The sequence below is a fragment of the Microcaecilia unicolor genome, chromosome 8 (assembly GCF_901765095.1).
Source record: "Microcaecilia unicolor chromosome 8, aMicUni1.1, whole genome shotgun sequence".
NCBI lineage: Eukaryota > Metazoa > Chordata > Amphibia > Gymnophiona > Siphonopidae > Microcaecilia > Microcaecilia unicolor.
In genome coordinates, this window is record NC_044038.1 from 28,414,433 (window position 1) to 28,439,155 (window position 24,723).

At 42.6% G+C, this 24,723-nt stretch overlaps 1 protein-coding gene across 4 annotated transcripts in view; it reads left to right on the top strand.

Annotated features, from left to right (window-relative positions):
- The window catches only part of DCUN1D3 (defective in cullin neddylation 1 domain containing 3), a 50,187-nt gene extending 41,182 nt beyond the window's left edge, over positions 1–9,005 (top strand). For all 4 annotated transcript variants that reach the window (XM_030212434.1, XM_030212431.1, XM_030212433.1 and 1 more), the window contains one exon: positions 7,650–9,005. In XM_030212434.1, coding sequence (XP_030068294.1) covers positions 7,650–8,130 — 481 coding nt within the window. In that variant the 3' untranslated portion in view covers positions 8,131–9,005. The remainder of the gene's footprint in view (positions 1–7,649) is intronic.
- Positions 9,006–24,723: the final 15,718 nt, after the last annotated feature.

The following is a 24,723-nucleotide window of genomic DNA, read 5'->3' on the forward strand; positions in this document are numbered from 1 at the left end:
TTAAAAGAAAATGTGAAAGCTGGAGATAGATAAAAATATCAGACTGCAGAAGCTGGTAATCCTGGACCAGTGAAGTGAAAGGAATCCAAGCATCTTCATAATTGCCCCCATAAGTTTATGCCTTTAACTACTGTGAAAATGACGAGGCTATTGTGAAGATGAAGCTCCCACCTCAGGATCCCATGTCCCTCTTTCACTCAGGGTGAGCTGGTTCTCAGTATGCAGATTTTATGCAAATTAGTCTACTACCCCTTTCTATTCGGGGTGACCTGGTTCTCAAAAGGCAAACATAGTCAGGTCTCATCAACAGGATTTTTCTCATACAAATCTTTATTCCAGCCTCTGGGGCACACTTCTTTTAGCTTAAAACACTTTCATAAGCTTAAACAGTTCTTCCAGCTTAACCAGTTCTTCCTACTCAGTGCAATCTTCCAGCTTAAACCTTTCTTCTTGCACAGTTCAAACCCAACATATTTTTTCCCCCTGAGCCTTCTCACACAGGCCTCTGGGCTCAGTACTAACTCAGTCCTGGACACACAGTCCTTCCTTGTAGCACACAGTTCTTATACTTGATACTCTAGGGCCTTCTTACCCCAGCCAGCTTCCTTCTTGGTAACACACAGTTCTAGACACACAGTCTTTTCATCTTGGACACACAGTCCCTCTTTGAACACACAGTTCTAGACACACAGTCAAACTCTAATGCTTTAGGGACTTCTCCTGCTTCAGCTACCAGCCCTCCTCTGCAGCTGCTAGCTCTCCTCTCTCCCTCACAACTCAGGTGGGGTACTAAGTGGTTAATGGCCAAACAGGACCCAGCCCATAACCTGCTGCACCTGTTTCTATCCCCAGGACTCTCCTCGGTCCTAGCGACCTCCTGCTATACCTCCCTTACTGGCTTCCTTTTGTGACTCACCCAGCCCTTCTCCCTAGACATTTTAGGGGAACAGCGCCCTCTAGGGGCCTAACCAGGGTAGGACAGCCTCTTCCTTCTCACACTACCCATCTCTGAAAGGCACAGGGTCCCTGCCCTGGGGGTATAATTATCAGTAATTGGTGTTAATAGAGAAAGTTGGAAATTTGGATTCCCTGCCCAGGGTGTCCCAGTAGCGAAATGTGCAGGAAATGGTGGAACGCAAGGCCACATCCTAACTGGTAACCACATGAGACTTGCCAGCTTCCTGGGGCCCACCTGACCCTGTTCTCTGTACCCATAACTTCAACAAGGGATCCTGGTACCTACTCAACTGCTATGTTGACTTGTGCAACGCTATAATATCAGAAAGATTGAATAGCCCAACCCCCCCCCCCCCCTTCCGTGTTTTCTGTGCCTAGAAAGTATGCCCTCTGGAGAGCCATGGATACTTGTTGTACCAGGCAATTTTGAACAAGGTGGTTTGAAGAGCATATAATACCTTCCAAACACCTGAAAAAGATAAAGGAGCCTAGGTAAGATTGGCATTATTAAAATGGCATTATTAAAACGTCTCTTCTGAGTTTCCCTGGACAAGTCAGGAAAAATTCTAACTTTTGAACCCATAAACAGAGAATCCAAATGTCTCAGGGAAAGTTTGAGCACTGCGTCTCTATCAATTTTCCAAAGCAAATGTGACCAGTAAAGTGGTCCTTTGAGTTATAACCTCAAGAGAAGATTCTAGGAATGTAGTGAGATTCATTGCACCTTGTACAGGTAATTCTTCTGATGTTTTCACATCGACTTGAATATAATAAGCTCGTGTTATAGGTGGCAGTGAACTCTCTGACATTCCCAGAATTTCCATCAAATATTTTCTAGCCATTTGAATTGGCACTACCAAAGGAGATCTAGGAAAATTTATAAACCGCAAAGTAAGTCTCTTAGATTGATTTTCTAAGTACTCCAGGCATCTTAAGGTAAAGTTCTTGTCTTTAATTAGGGTTTGTTCCACCAAATCCAGTTTCTCCATTTTCTCAGACAGTTTCTTAACCTCGGAAGCTTGGAGTTCAGAAGTCTGTATTTGGTTTAACACAGTCTCTGAAAGAACTTTAATTGTTTCCATGTTTTTCACAATTAAAGATTGTAGAGCAGATTGGGTTGCAGAAGTTAGGTCCCACAGTGACTCTAAGCTCACTAAGGCTGGTTTCACTGCTGTTCCCACTGAAAATTCCGAAGAGGAGCCTTTGAGACCTGCTCTAGGGTACTCACAGTTTTAGACAAAACGTGAGCTGCTGACACTCCCGATCCTCGCTGCTCATCGGCTCCTGTTGTCCTCTCAGGCTGGCTCCCTCCTCGTTCTCCATGCGTTCCTCCTGGGATCATGGTGTCAGGGCTTGCACTCAGAGCTTCTATTCCGGGTTGCGGGGGTGCCACACTTTGGCGGGGCTCAAGGAGACCCCGTCTACACTGCCGTCTGGCGTCAACATGCCAGCTCCGGCAGAGGGAGTAGACGCCAGAACAGGACCGAAGGAAACTCCAAATTGCTGCAGCGTCGGCTGGTGAAGCTGGGGCGTTCCGCCCGGGACCTGGGGAGCTTCCTGAACTCTACCTCTCCTCTTCCCCATCGAAGACGGGTAAGGCACTCTCACCAAAGTAGGCTGGAACAATTACAGAGCGTGTCCGGTTAAGCAGCTCTAACCGTCGCCATCTTGGATCGTCTCAAGACCAATATTTTACCATCTTTTTGTATCATCTTTTATTGAATTGTTTCATATTTTACATAAAGACTCCTGAAGCAGGCCTGTGGCCGAGACAGTCAAGTCTTCGCCAATGAACTCTGTCTACCGTTGATCGAGGTTTCCGTTTTTGTCTCTGGTAGGCCCGGTCTATTTGTTACTCTGTGTATTTCTGAGCAACAGCAATACATCATCTTCTGGACCAGATTATAAAGTGCACATATACCCTCTAAACCAGGGTTGTCCAACCTCTGTCCTCGAGGGCTGCAATCCAGTTGGGTTTTCAGGATTTCTCCAATGAATATGCATAAAATCTATTTGCATGCACAGTCTTCATTGTATTCTAATAGATCTCATGCATATTCATTGGGGTAATCCTGAAAGCCTGAGCTGACGAGGGCTGAGGTTGGACAACCCTGCTCCAAACCACTCCCCCCCTCCCCCCCATATACCAAATTTGCCCAACATCAGGACAAGGAAGCCCCAGTCAGCTCTTATCAAAAGTCTTCTCAGCATCAACAGATGTTAAGCAAGCATGTTAACTATCTTATGACTATTGTCCTCAGCCTGACATTTAGGGCCAAAACCCACTAAGTCTGGATGTATCAAGGAGGGCAAATAGACATGTGAAGGATGAGAACCGTAGCCACAATTTTTGACATCTGTGTTCAATATCAAAATAGGTCGATAAGCACGGTATGCCTTGTCCTTCAGGTTTAGGAATCGTAGTAATCCATACTTCAACATCGTTGGAGGCATGTACATCCTTCCCCCTCCAAATAGAATTGAGGATTACTACAAGCAAAGGAGCCAACTATCTGGCTTTTTTTATTTATTTTTTTTTAAAAATAGAATTCCCCCGTAAAGCTGTCTATCCCAGGGGCCTTCCCCGATGGCAGTCCTTTATGGCCCTGAGCACTTCCTCTTGTTTGACTGGCTTTTTTAGTTCGGCCCTCTATGCCTCAGAAAGCATGGGCAAATTAACCCCCTCAAAGTAAGTGGAGCCTACCTGCCTTAAAGATTTAGATAAAATTGTGCAAATTGCACTCCTAATGTGTTTGGAACCTCCTTTGGTTTTAATCAGTCTTTCAGTCTGAGCCTTATTCAGTCTATGGGCTGGAATTTATCCTATTTTGCTATTTTTCTCATAGTGCTTAACGTAGAGACTGATTGATTGCAGTTTTACTAGTTATATGTGTACATCTGATCTTTCGCTTTCTGTGCTTTTGAAAATAAAGTAGAAGTGATAGGATTCAACTAACCGTAAAATGACTAGTTCTCTCATTAATGCAGCATTTATTTATTTATTTGCTGCATTTGTATCCCACATTTTCCCACCTCTTTGCAGGCTCAATGGTGAAGTCTATTCATACTTTTAAAAACAACTTGACTGCGGATTATGATGCCTGGTCCTTCTCCCCCCCCCCCCCCCCCCCCCCTCCTCTTCTGTCTTTTAATTTAAAGCATATTAGGCTTAGGTAAAGGGGATGGTAGATAAGTATAAATATGGTCTGCTTGAAATCTAGTATGGCAGTGCCCCATGTTAGTGAATGGTGAGCCCTGATTTGTAATCTAAGCTTCCATAGTGTCCCACAGATCAATCCAGAGACCGAGTGGGTTATGTCCCTCTACCAGCAGGTGGAGATAGAGCGAACCTCAGAGGTTTACTGTATGTGGACCTGTGCATCCATCTTAGACTCCGGTATTCTCTCTATCTCAGCAGGGGGATGGACATATCCTGTGCAGCTCTGGTTTGGTGCTGGCTCCTAGCCTGTTCCCTCAGGCTTAGTTGAGCTGGGGATTATGGCAAGGCGCTACCGTGATAGCCTGTTTGGGTACACCTGGTGGTGTCAGGTCCCTCCCAACCCCCCTGCCCACTTCAGGTGTCCTGCATTCTCCTGTCCTCTTTTAAAAAAAAAAAAAAAAAAAAAAGAGAGCCTCTTGGCTGTAAATTTTTTTTTTATATCCTTTTGGGGTTTGGCTCTGCCTCTTGTGCCTTGCCGGACTTCATTTTGTTGCTGCTTAGGGAAGGTTTCTCCTGGTGGACCCGGGGTAGTTTTATCTGACACCGGATACCAGGCTTTGTTCTGCAGTTTTGCAGACTTCTTTCCGGCACTTACTCTGTCTCTTTGCTCATGTCTGTAGTTGGTACTGCTTCTCTTCAAGGCCAGAAGGAAGTTCCTTCTTTCTTCTGCCTCCATGTCGGGAGTCTAGTTCCAATGCTTTCCATCAGGGCTAGTTCTGCCTTTGAGACCCCACCCTATTTGGGGATTGCTTTGGTACATCCCACTCATCTGGATTGATCTGTGGGACGCTATGGAAGGTAAAATTAGTTCTTAGCTGATAATTTTCTTTCCATTAGTCCCAACAGATCAATCCAGAGACCCGCCCTTTGTTGAATTTGGATTTTGTAGGTTCCTTATGAAGCAATGGCAAGTATCGGGCTGCAGTTTCCATTTCAGATGTTTTCCTCCTGCAGGAGCGGTGGAGGAAGAGCCTACGTGGGCTTTATAGAGGCAGGAGTGGATTTCTATGTTGGATTTACTCGTATTCTACCTTTGCTTTGGCATCGACAATACTGAGGCTAAGATGGATGCACAGCAGGGGCGTATCTGCGTGGGGCCACAGGGGCCTGGGCCCCTGCAGATTTCGCCCTGGCCCCCCTCCCCGCCGTCAACCCTCTCCCGCTGCTTACTTTTGCTGGCGGGGGGCCCCAACCCCCACCCCCCCAGCCGAGGTCCGACTCGAAGTCTTCATATTTTGTCTTCCTCCAACTCCTCCGTGGCCATGCTGCAAGGAGTACAACGTGCTGCGACATCAGACTCCGAACTGGATTCAACGAATCAGCACTGCAGCATTACTTCCTTGCAGCATGGCCACGGAGGAAGACGAAATGTGAAGACTTCGGGTCAGACCTCGGCTGGCGGGGGTTGGGGCCCCCCGCCAGCAAAAGTAAGCAGTGGGGGAGGGGGGTGGAGAGAGGCGGCGGCGGGGGGGGGGGGGGGAAGGGAGGCAAAATTGTGCCCCCCCCCTCTCTGGCTCTGGCCCCCCCCCCCCTACCGCCGGATTCCAGATACGCCCCTGATGCACAGGTCCACATATAGTAAACTTCTGAGGTTCTCTCTATCTCCACCTGCTGGTAGAGAGACATAACCCACTCGTCTCTGGATTGATCTGTAGGGAATAATGGAAAGAAAATTATCAGGTAAGAACTAATTTTACCTTCACCCTAACAATTGAACTGGTGACATCAACTCTAGTATTTACATATTCATTAGCTTTTTATATTGGTCATTTTTTTCCCAGTACTAGTATGCCTGTTTGCCGAGGTACATGCACTCAACAGCATTTTAGGCTGATAGATTTTGTATGAAATAATTATTTTCTTTATATTTCAGCAAATCTTGATTTTTACACTTTTTTTTTTTTTTTAAATAACTGAATCATTAGATAAAAAGAATAAAATTTAGTTCACTTCATTCTCCCCTCTTCCCAACATGTACATGATTCTCTCACCTTAACATTATGTACTTATGGTTCAGGGTCTTGAAGGGTGTTTTGTTTTGTTTTTTTAATTTATAAGTTTACATCTTTAAATCAAGGATTTACACTTGTACAGAAAAGTGTTATGGGAGTCAAAATATATATAAACAACATTAATATGTAAACATTGTATATAACATAAACACTCAAGTCCATATCATTGGAATCCAAGATTAAATGAGGACAATAAAGTATCTGTAAGGCAATATTATACCTAAGAATTGAGGCTGGTAATTATTTAAGCGAGCCTATTTATCTTCCTAATGATCTTTTGGATGCAAAAGATGACAAATGAGAGGGCTCTGTAAACACATATTTAACTGTGTTATATCTAATTATGCATTTACAGAGGAATCTTAAAAAAAAAAAAAATGTACCCCCTATTTGCAAAACTGCAGTCTTCAGTATCAAAAACTGTTTTCGCCTTCGCTGAGTTTCCCTTGAAACATCAGGAAATAACAAATTTTAAGACCTAGAAATAACTTCTCTCTATTCTTAAACAATGGTTATTCCATATGTTCTTTATCAGGTAGCAGAGCCACGGTTGCTACCAAAGTAGCTGTCGTGGCTTTCGTTTTTTTAAATATCTATTGTGGTATATATCATTCAGTGTAAAAAATGTAACGAAGGATGCTATATTGGAGAAACAGGCCAGATGCTTAAGACAAGATTCAATTTACATAGACATCACATGAACAATACAGCCGGTGGGACAGCACTTCACAGAACCAGGACACTGTACCAGTGGTTTCACAGTGAGAATCCTGAAAGGTAACTTTAAAACCATACAAGAACGTAAGACCTTTGAAGTCAGAATGATTGAATATTTTAACACCCAACAGAAAGGACTTAACAAGGATCTGGGGTTCCTAGCCCATTATAAACCATAAAGCTGTATGTCTCTGGTTGATCACCCCACCCCTCACCTATCCACACCCATCCTGTTAGAATATCAATGATATGCTTTGATGTCCCCATGCATACCTCCGACCCACCCCCATCCTCCCACCCTGTCAGACTGTCATAGTAATGCTTGAATGTTTTCACTTATATACACTGTCAGCTAGCACATTTGCTTATTTCCGATCTGACGAAGAAGGGCGACCTTCGAAAGCTAATCAAGAAATGTATTAAGTTATGTCCAATAAAAAAGGTATCATCTTATTTTCTTTTCCATGTTTTATTTTGTTTGATTTCTATTGATAACCTTAAGAGTGGACTAACACGGCTACCACACTCCTCTACTTATTGGACAGGAGAAACTGGTTTTATACCACCCCATAACTTTCTGTGCCCAGTCATGTGATTTACTGGAATATTGTGCTCTTCTTTTTGATAAACCGCATGGGGATTTTCAAAGCAGTGATAAGATGATTAGTTTTAAGTAATGCTTTTTAAAAAAAAAATTTTTGAAAGGAGTAAATATTCTAATTAATTTTTTCTTTTTTTAACAGGACTGAGTTTTTTGAGGGCTGCAAAGCAATAAATGCAGATAGCCTTGAAGGGATTTGTGCTCGATTTCCCAGCCTGTTAAATGAAGCCAAACAGGAGGACAAGTTCAAGGATCTTTATCGTTTCACCTTTCAGTTCGGCCTGGACTCTGAAGAAGGGCAGCGGTCATTACATCGGGAAATAGCCATTGCCCTGTGGAAGCTAGTTTTCACACAGAACAATCCCCCTATTTTGGACCAGTGGTTAAACTTCCTCATCGAGAACCCCTCAGGAATAAAGGGCATCTCCCGGGACACATGGAATATGTTCTTAAACTTTACTCAGGTGATTGGACCGGACCTTAGCAACTACAGTGAAGATGAGGCCTGGCCTAGTCTCTTCGATACGTTTGTGGAATGGGAAATGGAACAGAGGAAAACAGAAGAGGAAACCAAATGTATTGTACTTTCAGACACAGAAGAGCTGTGTATAGAGAAGACTTAGCATGGCAGTAGCAGTGACAGGAACAACTTTGTTGCCCTTCATTAAATGTAACTCTGGACCTTTCTGGGAAAGTACCAAGGATCCAGTTATTTCTACTCTATACCTTTCTCTGCCTTGTATTTGAAAGGGCTCTAAAATGCTGTATCATGTTTTAGGCACTTTCTTATTATTGGTTATTCCTTTTTTTTTTTTTTGTACTTTGGTTCTCCAATAATTGGCCTGGCTAGAAGTTTAAAAAAAAAAAATCCCCTAGGTTTGAGCACTCAGCGTTATTAAACCTGTTGTCATTTCTTGCACAATTTCTAATTTTTATTAGATTAACTGCTAAATTATACAGTGCCAGATATCTGCATCCTACATCTATCAGGGCAAGTCTGTACTGTATGTAATGCTGTTTACATTGTTGGAATTAGTTATAATTTAATTTAAAACATTTTTCAGCTAAGTTCAATAGCAGCATTTAATGCCTGGTTATGAGGATGTAGAGGTAGCGTAGTATGGCTCTTTTTTTTTTTTTTTTGTAAGCTAATTATCGAAATGTTTTGCTTGTTCACCTCTTATTGAACAGTTTTTAAAAAGTTGTTGAATTAAATGGTTTTTGGTTTTTTTTTTTTTAAATGAAGATGGTAAAAATTCTGTTCTAATCTGTCCCTGTAAGTCAAATGAGCAGCTGTTAACTGCAAAGATAGCTTGATGTGGGAATTAATACAGCCCTTCACTGGTATTCACGGCTTTGGCCACAGTTCAGCAATTTAAGGGCCCTGTTTACTAAGCCGCGTTATAGGCGCGTTAACATTTTTAATGCGTATTAACCATATACATGCGTTGTGTATATAGGTGCCTACATGGTTAACGCACACGCTAATTGTAGGCACTTTAAACCGCTAATGCGCCTTAGTAAACAGAGCCCTAACTTTCTAAAAATGGAATGGTGCAAAAACGTCCTCTAGTAATAAAAAAAAGAAAAATAACCAGCTTTAATCACGTTAAATTTGGAAAATGAAACTGTATAGGGAAATGGAACTTAACCGCCAAGCCTCCCTTCCTAGGAACTGCTTTTGTTTGAGAGCCATTGTATGTGCCAGTTCTAATATTTGTACCAGGGGCGTCCAGGCCCCCACAAATTTCATCTGGGCCCCTGGTTTGGCTGGCGGGGGTCCCCAACCCCTGCCAGCTGAAGTCTTCTTCAGCGCCGGTCTCTGGTGCAGCCGCGTTCGCTGCCTGCCCTCTGCTTTTCTTTCAGGAGGAGCAAGAAGAAAGAAGAACAAGGGGCAGGCAGCGAACATGGCTGCGTAGGAGACTGGCGCTGAAGAAGGCTTCGGCTGACGGGGGCTGGGGAACCCCGCCAGCAAAGGTATTTGTGAGGGGAAGTGACAAGGAGGCGGGGGGGGGGGGGGGGGGGGGAGGGGGGGGGGGGGGGGGGGGGAGGGGAGGAGGCATGGCGGTGGGGCGGCACTCAAAATGTGCCCCCAAGCTCGGGCTCTGGCCCTCTCCCACCGTGAGGTCTGGCTACGCCCCTGATTTGTACTACAGTTCACTTCTGAATCTTAAAACTAACTTTTTGGTGTTCATGGTGTTCCTGAGCATGCATTGTCTTATCAGTCAAGCAGCTTTGAAAAATTTGGTCTCTGCAATTCAGAGATTTCAGGCATGAGATAGATGAGTCATGCCATTACCTCCTACAGATTGGATTTCTGTCTACTCTCTGATTTATATATATTTTTTTCACTTTCTGAATTGTGGACAAACATAAGACTGTGTGTTGTAACTATCATGTGACATGTTTTCTGCCTATAATTGTTGAGCACCCATTGCACATTTAAAATTGTCACTCTTATCTGGAAAGTGCAATGGTTTCATATTAAGAAAGTTTATCAAACCCTTAAGAGCATGGGAAGGGTGTGTGGGAATGTTAACCCCTCGCAGCCAAAATCAATTGGGGTAAGAATATTTGATTTTAATGCAAAGAAGGGATTTTAAAAAAAAAATCTATTCTTTATTTTTGGCCTGTCAGTCTCCTCCTTAGCTTATTGGTTGCATTTTGCAGTACCTGCAGGAGGCTATGGTGCTATGAATATTCATTTACAACTAAAGATTTCTGTCCTCCCACTTCAGCCCAATTGCAGTTCTGGCCCTCAGCTAGGGGCCGCAAACTCTGACTTCATTCAGAAGTTGACTTGCAGGGGCTCCAACTTTGGCCATTAGGTGTCACCAATGAGCTGTGGTGGAGACTGCCCCCTTCCTCCCCCAGAGCTATGAACTCTGCATCTACAACAGCCTCCTGATGATCTGAACAACTCAAGCTTGACCCAGGAATCCAACCCAAGTCCTTGCCTTGCCCTTAGGCCAGACCAGTGGTTCCCAAACCTGATCCTGGAGGAATTCCAGGCAGTTAGGTTTTCAGGATATCCTCAGTGAATATTTATGAGAGATTTGCATGCAGTGGCGGCAGGGCATGCAAATCTCTCATGAATATTCATTCTGAGAACCTGACTGGTGGAGTGCCTCCAGGATCAGGTTTAGGAAACACTGGGCCAGACCATTACCTGAATATTTGGAGAGGATTCATAGAACTTTCAAATAAATTGCTGGGGGTTTTTTTCTCTCTTCTCTTCTCTCCCCCACTTCCTTTAATGAGGTCTCTCTGATTTTCTTGCCTCCCTCCTATTGAGAGTCAGTTAAAGTTTTTGTTGGATCTCACTAGTTTGAATTCTTATTGTTTAATGAGGGCTTTTGGCTATTTTCCTTCATGATCAAGATGAATTGTTGTAAAGACTTCATAGTCGAATTTTGAAGAGCAAAGGTACAAAAAAAAATTCATGTGCTGGATATTTAGATTTTTGGATATGTAGTGGGTATGAACTTTGAACAGAATTCTCTGCATCAGTCTTGTTTCATCTTCCCATGCAAACTTTTTTTTTTTTTTTTTTTAATCTACCAATGTTACTTTTTTCCTTCCCTAGAAACTGAATTGTTTTTCTCTACAAGTGATAACCAAGATGTGCAGTTTTTAAACAAATTATCTAAGAGAGATTACCCTGATACAAATGGATTTCAAGCCATGATAAGTTTTTTTTTTTTTTTTTGGGACATCTAGCCATAATGTTCCTTAAAACTTAGTTTCAAATTTCTGCTTAACACCTTATGTACAGTTGCTGCATTACTGTGGCCACGTTTAAAATCAATTTTAAATAAACTCTAGGCAGTACTATATTTTGGGGATATTTAAAGTAAACAAATCCCAGCTCACCAATGGTGTATGTCATTTATTGGTGGAACAAGGTGTTAGTAGGTGAATGGCTTGGTTTGGTTTGCCTTTGTATCTTCAAATAGTTGGAACACTTTCCCATCTCATTTGGTTAGATTAAAACTTGTCCGATACTTTTTGCCACTGTTGCCACACCATAAAAATTGTCAGTACTACTTGAAGTACCTTTCATAATATAATTGATCCTTGTGCAGTTGTTCAATAGTACTTTTATAGGGCAGATTCATTCTGTGCAGTAATTAACAGTATAAACGAACACATAAATGGCCTAACATATACTGTACACAGTGAACAGTGGTTTCATGTTCATGGTGACTTTTTGTAAGTTTATGGACCTTTACTTGGTATTCGGTTTACCTTCTTTCTTTCTTTCCTTTTTTATGCTTAATGACTTTAGAATTCTTCCTGCTGTTTTAAATTAACTTTGCATTTTATATACAGACTTTGAACACACTTACACTTTTCAGTACCCTTTAAACTGAGGACAAAGCTGGAATGACTAGTGCTGGATTCAGACAGGAATCTTGGGCTGGATGAGACAGACTGAAGAATTTGAATTGGCTGATAAGTTCCTTCTGGGGGTCCAAGATTTCTAACCGTGCCAAGTACATGAACTTCAGAGTACAGCAATGTGGCTCATTGTTTTGAAATAACAATTAAACTATCTTTAGAGGTGGTATCTTGCACCCACCCCCAACTAAAGATTAAGTCAACAGATGGCTTTTGTGAGTTGAGATTTCATTGAACCTTGAATGCATGTGGTGTAAGTGCTGTTCTAGATGACTGAACTCTTAACATTTTATCCGAGGTGCAGTTATTTATCCGGATCAAAAGAACCTAGAAAATTTTAAACCTTATGCTATGCAGTGCGTAACAGTGAAGCTGTAGCAGTGGATTCGAGTGTTCCCTCCTGGATAGAGTAAACTTTTATACCGTGTTTGCAGCGCGGGGAGTGACTTTATATCCTTAGATGTTCTGTTGTTTGAGTCCACAGCTGGATCCTGTGTGCCTATCCTTTTTAACGAATCTTGGGATTACAGTTCCTAATGTAGTCCATGCTGGTTTTGGACAAACCTGTGGGGAAAATGTGAATTGAAAGAGTATAAAATACTAAAAGTAGCTGAAATAATGCAAGAACAATCATGGACTAGCATTTTGTCCATGATGTTACCAACCAGGAATACAGCAGCAATATATAGCTAGGTGGTATCCTTACTTGTAGATGTCCACTGTGTTTTTAAAGACTTAAATAACCTCGGTCAAATAGAGAAACAAAGCAGTCCTGTGAATTCAAGATACTCTAGTTTTGTTTTTTTTAACCCTTCACCCCTCCCTTTTTTTTTGGGGGGGGGGGGCTGATTTGTGATTTGCAGCTCACCAGATGCTCATGACGTGAACCTCTCCCTTTGCAAGTTTTAACATGGAGCAGTGTGCTTGGGGTGAAGGTGCTTATGCAATTCAAACAGTAAGACAGTATCTCTTTCCCAGCTGATTAGAACGGACTAGTTTGATGTGCTTTTTGTATGTCTACTGCTAGCTTTTATGTCTTTGTAGTTTCTTGGACCTAGATTTGACTGCCTATAATGGGTTGTGTAAGCGACGGGCCACACTGTTCTGTGAGCACTGTTGGAGAAGACCCAGCTGGAGGGCCCAGAGGGGGAGGGAAGGTCCAGGCCTGTTACCTGAAAATAAAATTTTCTAAACCTTTCTCCTTGGAAAAGTGTATAGTGTTCTAGTACTGTACACCCATAATGAAAAATTTCTGGCCTGTTATTTATTCTTCAGTCTGAACCAGTGAATTTTGAGTTGGAAAATTAATTTCCGCATAAGACTGTATCTCCCAGTTTGGACTTCTACAATATTCTAAATAAATTTTAGCATCAAAAATACTTTCTCCAAGGTCAAGCAGGTTCTAATATTCTCACAAGTGGGTAGACACACCCGGTCCAGCATTAATACCAAAGTAAAAAAAAATAAGAGCTTTGTGAAGCACGAGCCGCACTCCACTGCGCATGCATGAGTGCCTTTCTGCCTGTTGCGTGAACGCAGTCTCCTCGGTTCTCTTTTTTTTCCACGTAAGGAGAAGCTGCATCTTTTTGTCCTCTCCTCACTCACCCAGTTCAGAGAGCGTTTAGTGCCTTTTGGCTTTTTCTTTCTCTTTTTTCATTTTGTTGTTACTAAATTATCTACCTTTTCAAACCCATCCTTTATTTTTAGCGTGTTTTGCCTGGGTTTACTAAGTTTTCTTTTTCTACGTCAGGGGCCATTTTTAGACCCTAACACCGGTCGGGTTTTCCCCTTCTTTTTTCGTGCCTTTGCCCCTTTTTAGGCACCATCGAGTCGTTTAATTTGGCTGACAAGGTTTTCCTGTCCATGTCCATGAAGACTCTCAGTGGTTTCAAGCGCTGTACCTGGTGCAGTTGGACTATCTCGGGAAAGGACACCCATTTTTGGTGTCTGCAGTGTCTTGGGCCCGACCATAGACCTGCTAACTGTGTTCTCTGTCTCCGCATGAAGAAGAGGACCCAAGTTTCTCAAGAGGCTAAATGAGAGAAGTTTTTGGAGCAAAGTCTGGTTCCTCAACCAGCATCGAAGTCAGAGGTGTTGGTATTAACGTTGAGCATCGCATCAGGAGCCTCAGTAAGCATAGCTGTTTCGAGACCTTTAAACACTGGGAGCAGTGAAGCATTGAGCGGGTCTCCACCTATCTTGAGACCTCACGATGTGCAGGCCCCCCAGGACCATTCATAGTCAGACCCGACACTGAGGTGATGTGAGTATTCGACATCATGCTTGTCGGCACCGAGGAGCCTGAGTGACATGCTTTGGGCCAAGAAGCATCATCATCGGTCACTCTCGATACATGGTGCAGGGAGCATCTTTACTGGGAGGACCACTCTCCCTCCATACAGGAGGTGCTGATGCGACTGTCTCCAAGCAGCCAAGATCCTGCTCCCATATATACCCCTGCAGTTCTGCAATCTGCGCTCAAACCTGCACCCCAAGTTTTCCCGGTGTCAGCCCTCAATAGGTGCATCTGGGCCTTGCTCCCTGAGCTGCTGGATGGCCTTATGCAGCAATGTGCATCTGTATCGGAGGTGCTTGTGCCTGCCATACCTTCTGCTGTGGCCCCACCTGGCCCTCAGCCTGCGGTGTGACCTCCAATGCCGGCGTCGCGGCACCAGTATCAAATGCCACCCAAGCCGGTACCCACTCAATGTCAGTGGAGGAAGCTTTACCGGAGTAGAGGTGAGAGCCGATTTCTCAATGCCACTCTCGATGCTACGGTTCCTCGGCATCGAGTCAGATTCGGTCTCACCTCATAAGGAGATCTGTCTGACACCAAGGAGGAGCACTCATAGGAATCGGAGGAAGATCCCAGATACATTTCCTCAGATGAGTCTTATGGGATCCCCTCTGAGTCCTCCCCACCTCTTGAAAGGAGACGGTCTCCACCGGAGAGCCTTTCTTTTGTCAAGGAAATGGCTGAGGCCATTTCATTTCCTTTGGAGGTGGAGGATAAGTCCAGGACCAAGATGCTAGAGGTCCTGGACTACACATCTCCTCCAAAGGAGGCTGTAACGGCATCTCTTCACGAGGTACTCAAGGAAGTCCTCATCAGGAACTGGGTGTCCCCTCTTTCGGTCCCTGTTATTCCCAAGAAGATTGACACCCACTACTGAAACCACTGTGAACCTGGGTTTGTAAGGCCTCAGTTGCCTCATGATTCCTTCGTGGTGGAATCTGCTCTCAAAAGAGCCAGGAGTACTAGGGACTATGCCTTGGCGTTCCCAGGCAGAGGAGCTAGAACCGTGAATTATTTTGGGAGGAAGACGTACCAGGCTTCAATGCTGATCTACCGTATACAGTCATACCTGCTCTTCACGAGCATTTAGTTGCGAAACTCAGTGAGACAGCTGTCAGTCTTGGTCGATATGCTCCCTCTGGAGCAGGCTGAGCCTTTTCGTCAATTGGTCAAGCAGCAGAAGGCGTGTCAAAAGTTCTTGGCCAGGGCCACTTACAACACTTTTAATGGGCATCCAGTATCTCTGCTCAAAGTATAGCAATGCGCAGACTCTCATGGCTGCATGTTTCTGACTTGGAACATTCTGTTCAGCAGGGTTGGCGGAAGCCCCTTGCTGGGGGGATAACCTTTTTGGAAAGAAGATTGAGGGGGTCGCTGACCAAATGAAGAAACACACTGGTACCATCTCCTCTCTCTCCCACCAGACACCTTCTGCATCCTCCGATACCTCCTGTGGGAAAGACTTTTTGAAACTCACACAAGTCTGCGGAACCATGATTCTGATCGCAGCATATTGGCTGTGGCAGATATGGTTCCCTCCTCTTCTGGAATTATCATCTGAGGAACTGTGGCGATTGGAGTGTTTTCCAACCCTCATCACGCAGAACGAGGGGTCTACATTCCAACCTCCAGTCTCTGGCTCTCACAGCTTGGATGTTGAGAACCTAGAATTCACTTCCTTTGGCCTTTCAGAGGGTGTCTCCTAGGTCTTGCTGGCTTCCAGGAAAGATGCTACTTTTTTTTTTTTTTTTAAATGGAGGAGGTTTGCCATCTGATGTGAGAGCAAGGCCCTAGATCCCCTTACTTGCCCTACACAGACCCTGCTTGAATACCTTCTACACTTAGCAGTGTGGTCTCAAAACAATCTCAGTAAGGGTTCACCGTAGTGCTATTAGTGCTTATCAACGTGTAGAAGGTAAGTCCATCTCTGGACAGCCTGTAGTTGTTCGCTTCATGTGAGGTTTGCTTTTGTCAAAGCCCCCAGTCAAACCTCCACCGGTGTCATGGGATCTCAATGTCATTCTCACCTAGCTAATTAAAGCTCCTTTTGAGCCTATGAATTCCTGCCACCTGAAGTACTTGACCTAGAAGATCATTTTCTTGGTGGCTGTTATTTCATAGGGTCAGTGAGCTTCAGGCCTTAGGAGTAGATGCACCTTATACTAAGTTTCATCACAACAGAGTAGTCCTTTGCACGCATCCCAAGTTCCTGCCAAAGGTGGTGTCAGAGTTTCATCTGAACCAGTTGATTGTCTTACCAACATTCTTTCCCCGACCTCATGCCCTCCTGGCGAAAGCAGCTTGCACACCTTGGATTGCAAGAGAGCATTGGCCTACTACATGGAGCGGACAAGGCCCCACAGACAGGCTGCCCAGCTTTTTGTTTCTTTTGATCTCAACAGAATGGGGGTTGGCATCGGGGGAAATGCACCATTTCTAATTGGCTGTCAGATTGCATTTCCTTCACTTATTCCCAGGCTGAGCTGGCCCTAGAGGGTCGTGTCACAGCTCATAATGTCAGAGCCATGGCTGTGTCAGTAGGCCACTTGAGGTCAGCCTTTATTGAAGAAATTTGCAAGGCTGCAACGTGGTCTTCAATCCACATCTCATTACTTCCTTGAGCAGGATACCCGACGCAGCAGTCGGTTTGGGCAGTCAGTGTTGCAGAATCTGTTTGGGGTCTAGAATCCAACTCCACCTTCCTAGGCCCGTTTTATTCTATTCCAGGCTGCACTCTCACTCAGTTATGTATATAGTTTTAGATTAATCTGTGTTATGTCTGTTGTGAGGCCCAATTAACCAATGTTCGTTGTTTTGGGTGAGTCTGGATGCTAAGGGATTCCCCACTTGTGAGAATATTGGAGTCTCCTTGTCCTCGGAGAAAGCAAAGATACTTACCTGTAGCAGGAATTCTCTGAGGACAGCAGGCTTCATATTCTCACAATCCCGCCCACCTCCCCTTGAAGAAGTCGCCTTGGTTATTTTTACTTTGTGTTTTTGCTTTAATATTGAGCTGAGCGTAGCTCACGCTTCACAGAGCTCTACTTTTTTACTTTGGCTTAAATGTCAGACCGTGTGACGCAGATTGGCGTCTACCCACTTGTGAGAATATGAAGCCTGCTGTCCTCGGAGAATACCTGCTACAGGTAAGTATCTTCGCTATCCATTCAATCTCTAAAACTAAATAGCATGAAAACCAAAAGCTTAATTTGCTCATGTGACTTTAGGAATGGCTTATGTTGCATTATGTTCTTTCTTGCCTTTTATTGTCAATGCCAGGGAATTAGAATCAGTTATTTGCTACCTCTTCTGCAAGAAAATATGTGAAGAAATAGACATTAAATTGCCAGGCACTTTAAAGCAATGGCTAGTTACCCACCAGATAATTGTTTGGTCTAAGGATTATGCTGGCAGGGCTGGTAAGGTTTTCTTCTCTCACACCACACTGCAGCAACCCTGATGGGTCTTTCCCCATTTGAAATTACAAACAGCTGTGTAAAACAGCATCAGTAGTACTTTTAGTTTTTTTTCTTGTAAGGTATTGCCATTGACCTAATGATGATAACTATCCAAAACTGTTTTCACTGAAGAAATGTTTAAATTTGTATGGGCTATTGTACCTTTTTTTTTAATCCTGTCTCAATTTAATTACAGGACTACCTTATAATAGTTATCTTTTAAACAGCTAGCTATTTCTGTTCTTTGCAAGATTACTGTAACTCTTCTTCCACATGCACCTTTGCACTAGATATATTTAGTTTGTGTCTAATTTAAAAATCTGAAACAAGCACTCCTGCCACTGATAATCTTGAAGTGGTATATTAAAAAAAAAAAAATCCCTTACCATCACTTATCTTTGTCTCATATTTTAAAAAAACATATACAACTTTAAAGACATGAAACTTGCTACCTGTGTAGCATTAAGCGTAGCAAAAACCAGGATGCCTTTTCTTTTGGACATCCAGACTAACATTGACTAGAGCCAGGGGTTCTCAACTCGGAACACAGGTAGCCAGTCAGGTTTTCAGATGCCCACAATAAAGAGAAATATGCATACAATGGAGATAATCTTGTGCATGTTCATTGTGGAGATCCTGAAAACTGAGTTGCTGCATGCGTTTCAAGGTCTTTGCTGAGAAACTGGTCTAGAACTATGTTTGCCAAGTCCGGTCCTGGAGTACCCCTTGCCAATCAGTTTTCAGGATATCCACAAAGAATATGCTTGACAAAGATTTGCATATACATATTCATTGTGGATATCCTGAAAACCTGGCTGGCAAGAAGTACTCCAGGACCGGGCTTGAGGAAACAGTGCTTTTCAACCCAGTCCTCAAGGACCATCTGACCAGTCAGGTTTTCAGGATATCCATATATCCTGCATGAGAGAAATTTGCATGTATTGTCATCTTGACATGCAAATCTATCACATGCATAATTTTTGTGAGTATCCTGAAAACTCAACTGGCCAGATGGTCCCTGAACATTGTGTTCAAAATTACTAGTCTAGAACAGAGATTCTCAACCAAGTCCTTGTCCCACACCAAGCCAATCAGGTCTTCAGCATATCCACAATGAATATGTAATGAGATATATTTGCATGTTGGGTATCCTGAAAACCTGGCTGTGTCCAAGGACTGGGTTGAGAAGCACTGGTTTAGAACAGGGGTTCTCAACCCAGTCCTTGGGATATAACTAGCCAGTCAGGTTTTCAGGATACTCTCAATGAATATGTATAAAATCCATTTGCATGCATCAGTTTGGATATCTTGAAAACCAAGGACAGGTTTGAGAACCCCAGGTCTAGAACTTCCAAAGTCTGACTGTAGTATAACCAGTTTGTGTACTAATGGAAAGAGGGGGCAGAACTACTGCCTCATAATTTTCCCTCCCTAAATCTAAGAAAAGAAATGTGAGCCAAAAATTAAAAGGTACCTCTACTTTTGGAAGGTAGAGCTAATTCCTCAATATTACATTCCTTCTGAAAAGTTCTTAGACTTTTATGCAACATACAGAAAACGGTAGCTGATGCTCCATTTAGAAATGGGTTCCAGATGTGGTGTTAGTCCTTTTCATTAGGGCTGGGCTGCGTTGTCTTAGTTCTCCATCGACAAGGTTTTATGCATTGCACTTTGTGTTGGTGAATTTTAAGAGGGTCAAGCAATAGGCAACAGGGCTCAAACCAAGCATGGTCCTACAACTAACCTGCCTTAAGTGTATTGTTGACTTTTTGTTGTAACATTCATGTAGTAATTCTCCATCTTAGACATATCTGGTTTTTATAATTATACCTTGTGCTTTTGTTCAGGTTTTACACAGTGGATGTATAAATGTATTTTATGACTCTACCTTTTGTGTTGACTTTCCATTGTTGCACTCAAGTTCACTTCTAACTTGCAAGTGTAATTCCCTTTTCAGTACACAAATGGAAGCCATGTCTTTGGTATCTTTTTCTTTTAAATGTACATTTTGAAGGTTACTGAATGTTAATCCATTTATTTACTTGAATATTATCCTTTTACAAAAATAACTTACTCCTGATTGTAACTAGGCTATTATAGGCAATTTTGCAGATTTGAAAGAATCGAGTAACGATAGTGGTAACTGTTGTGATCCCTCTTTGAAAACCAATTAGGATCTCAAAGTAGAGGGGAATAGTTAAGAGGAAAAACTTGAAACAAAATTGTTAAAAAAAAAAAAAAAAAATTCACTACTACCCTAGGGGAAAAAAAATACATCAACATATCTCTCAGTAGAACCTGATTACAGCCAGAAGACAATTTAGCTCACACATTTTGAAGCAGAGCATTTAAACTTTCCTAACACTTCTGCTGTATGCTTTATATAAAAAAAAGATTTTAATTTCCTCCTTATTCTTGGCACATGGTGTAAATGTGAACACCTCATATAAATGTTCTTATTAAAGGATAAAAGTGGTGTAGTATATTCTGCTCCTTTTACATCTGGGATCATCTGGTTTCCATCTTCACACTAAAAATTTCTTTTCAATAATTGAAGCTGCGTAGTTCCTCCTCCCATCGCTGAGGCCCTATGGATCTTTGGGGATCAGGTTGTTTTAATATTTTCCATGCAGCTCTCTCATCAGGGATGGCTCTTTGAAGCACTGTAGCAAGTGTCCTCGAAATGGTTGAAAATGTGGTTACGCCATTTTGATGAACATGAAATGCAGTTTTGCAACCCCCCCCCCCCCCTCCCCCTCCAGGGTAAGCAATGTTTGGCTTCTAACTGGAGTTTTGTAGAATTTGTGCAAGATATTTTGATGTCCTTACCTCATTTTTTTTTCTTTTTATAAATCAGAGTGGCAGTAGTATACATTCTGCTTAAACATTTGTTCTAGGACAAGTGGACAACTCTTAACTGATGTATGTATCTTTAATTTGTGATTGCCCCTTGTTTGGCCAACCCTATGTGACATTGACAGAGGTAGTTGTACTACCTGAGAGTGTATGTATTTGGGGGGGGGGGGGGGGGGAGGGAGGGAAAGAGTTATCAGTGTGGTCTACTGTTGAGATCCTATGCTAAAATAACATGACATTGTATAAAACTGGACCCTGTGTGAAAATAACCAAACTTTACAGTAACCCATATTGACTCACCATCTCAAAAGTGCTTTATCTGTATTCCAAACCCCAAGCGGAGGAGTGGCCTAAAACTGAAACTTGTGTAAAATAATACACTTACACAGCTGCCTTCACTAGGGTTGTGACTGGTTGGTAAGTGTTATGCTTTCTAGCAAGGTAATAGCACCTTCCAGGTACCAGCAGTTCTTTGCCAAAGAAGGGACCTCCTACTATTTTTCCATCCTGTCAGCAATGATAAAAGGTCTGTGTTCTTACTAGCCACTGCTGTTCTCTTTTCTGTATTTCCTACTCTGTTTAGAAAGGGGGGCAGCGTACCACCTTGGTGTGCTTGGCGAGGCACTATGGCTGCTGCACGTCAGTGATGGATGAGATGTACAGGAAGAGGGAAGAGTTTAATCCCCAAACCCTACCTTGAAAGTTGTAATGTATTAGAGGCTGATTACATTTTCCAAAGTATAAAAAAAAGTTAAGGAAAAGGGTCATGATATGAAGCTGAAGTACATGTGTAGAATGGCCCTAAAACCAAATTGATATAATTCAGGGCCTCTTTACAGAGCTGTGGTACTGATTCTTGGTGCAGCAAATGAGTGGAAGCCCATTCAGTTCCTATGGGCTTCCTTGCATTTGCCATGCGGGAATCGCTAGTATGGCTTTGTAAAAGAAGCCCTCAAGTAGGCCTGGAATTGGTGAACAGTAGGAAAAGGGTTGGGAGGTTGTAGTGTTATAAACAGCTCACCCTTCAGTTATTAAAGGTGATATGACAGCAGCTGTGGGGAAAATCATCCCCCAGCACTGAAAAATATCCTAATGCCCCCATAGCTGAGCTAGGCTAGAACAAACAGGCAGCACTTCACCTGATGCCATTCACATGAAACAAACTGTTGAGCCTGGCACATTGGTGGTAGTTCAGTACTATCCACCATTATAAGAAAACAAGGACCAGATAAAGTAAACATGAACTTATGGCCTTGGCCTGTTTAAAGAAAAAGGCTGCCCTTGTCTTGTGTTTAGAGCTGAGCACTAGCCTCTCACCTTACTTGGCATACCTCTTTTTCTCATAAATGTACTGGCCAAACTGTGATGGGTGCCATCTTGTAATTTTGTCATTAAAAATGTCATATTTTATTTCAAATGAAGCTAAAGCTATTAGGTAACTTGCAGAATCAGCAGGCTACAGTGCTCCAGAACCCCACAGCATTGGTGGTGTTATGAACCAGTAAAGCTATAAGCACCTGGGCTCTTGGTCTTCCCTACTTGTTCTTGAGGGCTGTCAGTTCAGATTTTCAGGATCTCCCTAATGCATGTGCAGCTGGAGATTTGCATACCTGTTAGATGTAGTGGATACAAATTTCTCATGTATATTCAGTAAGGATATCTTGAAAGCCTGGGTAAGCTTGGAAGACTGGGTGTGAAGATGTAGTTTGGCTGTTTCATCTTCCTCTGCAGGAGGTTTGCAGGATCTCCCTAACACAGGGATGCTCAATGTTGGTCCTTGAGGTCTGCAACCCAGTCATGTTTTCAGGATTTCTCCAATGAATATGCATGAGATCTATTTGCATGCACTGCCTCCATTGTATAGAAATAGATCCCATGCATATTCATTGTAGAAATCTTGAAAACCTGACTGGATTGTACACCCCTACCCTAAGGAAGATTTGCATACAAGGCAGGCAAGTAGTATTCATGCTTATTAATTAAGGCTATCCTGAAAATCTGGGTAGCCGTTGAGGACTGGCAGTAAAGACCTAAGTAGCTGCTGTATTAGGCCCTTAATCTTCCCTCTAGTCCTGCCAATAGAGCAGGTTTTCAGGATCTCCCTAATGCAGGGTTTCTCAACCTAGTCCTTGGGACACACCCAGCCCTTAAGGTTTTCAACATACAATTAATATGCATAAGGGAGATTTGCATACAATAGAGCCAGTGCATGGAAATTTACCTCATGCATATTCAGCGTGGATATCTTGAAAACCAGACTGGCTTGGTGTGGCCAGAGGACTGGGTTAAGAACCCCTGCCCTAATGACTATGCATGAGGGAGATTTGCACACAAGGCAGGTAGTACTCATACAACTTTTGTATGCATATTTGTTAGGCATATTCTGACACATTAGCAGCCTCCTAGGACTGGGAGTGCAGACCAAGGCTTTAGGCAACAGCACCCAGCTCTGGAACGCTTTACCTAGAAACATTTGAACTGTGAACGCCCATCTAAAATTTCAAAAAGACCTCAAGACTCACTTCTTCCGGAAAGCCTACCCAGCAGACCCAAACTAATTCATGAACAATGCCTCACCTCTTTCGATCTAAGAAATGAACAATACCCCTGCCACATAGTCCTATTACTTCAAACTGTATGAATTTTACCACTCCAGTTATAATTAAGTGTACTTCTACCCTTATCCTACTCAGTATTGCTAACTAGAAGCAGTAGTCCCATCCCTGGAGACTTATCAGCTTCATTGGGATTACTTCTCTCTATATGCTACTTTATATTTGTCCCAGAGTTGTATTCTCTTTTCCGGAACTTTATCAGCTTCCTTGCACCTACTGGTAATCTATTTTCCACTCTGTATATATTCCCGGAGTTGGTACTCTCCTCTCTGGAACCTGTAAGCCACATTGAGCCTACTGCTATGCGGGAAAATGCAGGATACAAATATAATAAATAGGAGTAGAGGAGTGGTTAGGGTGGTGGACTTTGGTCCTGGGGAACTGAGTTCAATTTCCACGTCAGGCACAAGCAGCTCCTTGTGACTCTGGGCAAGTCACTTAATCCTCCATTGCCCCAGGTACAAATAAGTACCTGTATACAATATGTACGCTGCATTGAGCCTGCCATGAGTGGGAAAATGCGGGGTACAAATGTAATAAAAATTAAATAATTTACTGGGCTTTATTTAACTTCCTATAGGAAGAGATTCACTATATAGCACAGGGCTTCTTGACTCAGCCAATCAGGTTTTCAAGATATCCACAATGAATACAACCAAAAAGATAAAAAGGCAACAGTCTACTTGCTGAAGTAGAAATAGACTTGAAAAGTAGATGGATTAAAACTATAAAAACATAAAAGTATATGAAAAATATCTAAAATAATTTATATTTCTTTATTAAAACTAAATTCAGAGGTAGAGATAAAAACAATACCTCTGAATTTAGTTTCAATAAAGAAATATAAATTATTTTAGATATTTTTCATAATATGCATCCCAAGGACTGGTTTAAGAACCATTGATTATAGACCAAAAAGGCTGGGTCAATTGATTTAGATTTGCTGTAATTTAGTATTTTAAACTCCTCCTCTTCTTCCTGAGCCCTCATGGTGATGTTGTTATTAAAAGAGAAGAATGATGTGATAAAGGGAAAAAATGGGCTATGAAGGACAATTAAAAGAAGAGAGAAAATCAAGACAAAAGATGAGAAAACATTTCAATTTCAGACAGGAAAAAAAAAAGTCATGATCTTTACAGCTGGCTCATAAATGGAAGCTGACAGTAAAAGGCAAAACCAACTCCATTTTATAATTATGGCTTTCAACCATATAATTTGCAGCCTCTGCATTTGGTCTGCTTCAAAATGTCCAGGAAGCCACAGATATTAAAAAAAAATGGAGGGGGGGGGGGGGTGGGGATGTGCTGTCATTTGAAACAGAATGGCTAGGACATTTCCTGCTTTGCTTTCAAAATTAAGGGAAAAATGTTTTTTTTTTCCCTTTTCATTATGACTTTTTTTTTTAAGTCCTCGCTGCTCCTCTTATCCCATCCATGGATTTTCTAGATATCTCGCTGTGCCTTTCCTGCTAGATTCCAAAACTGAGGCCAGCACTACTTTAGCAAGAGGGAGGAGGATTGTTCCTGTCTAGAAGACTTTGGGATACAGAAAGAGTACGGAGGCATCTGAGCTTATTTTAAACTTGAATGG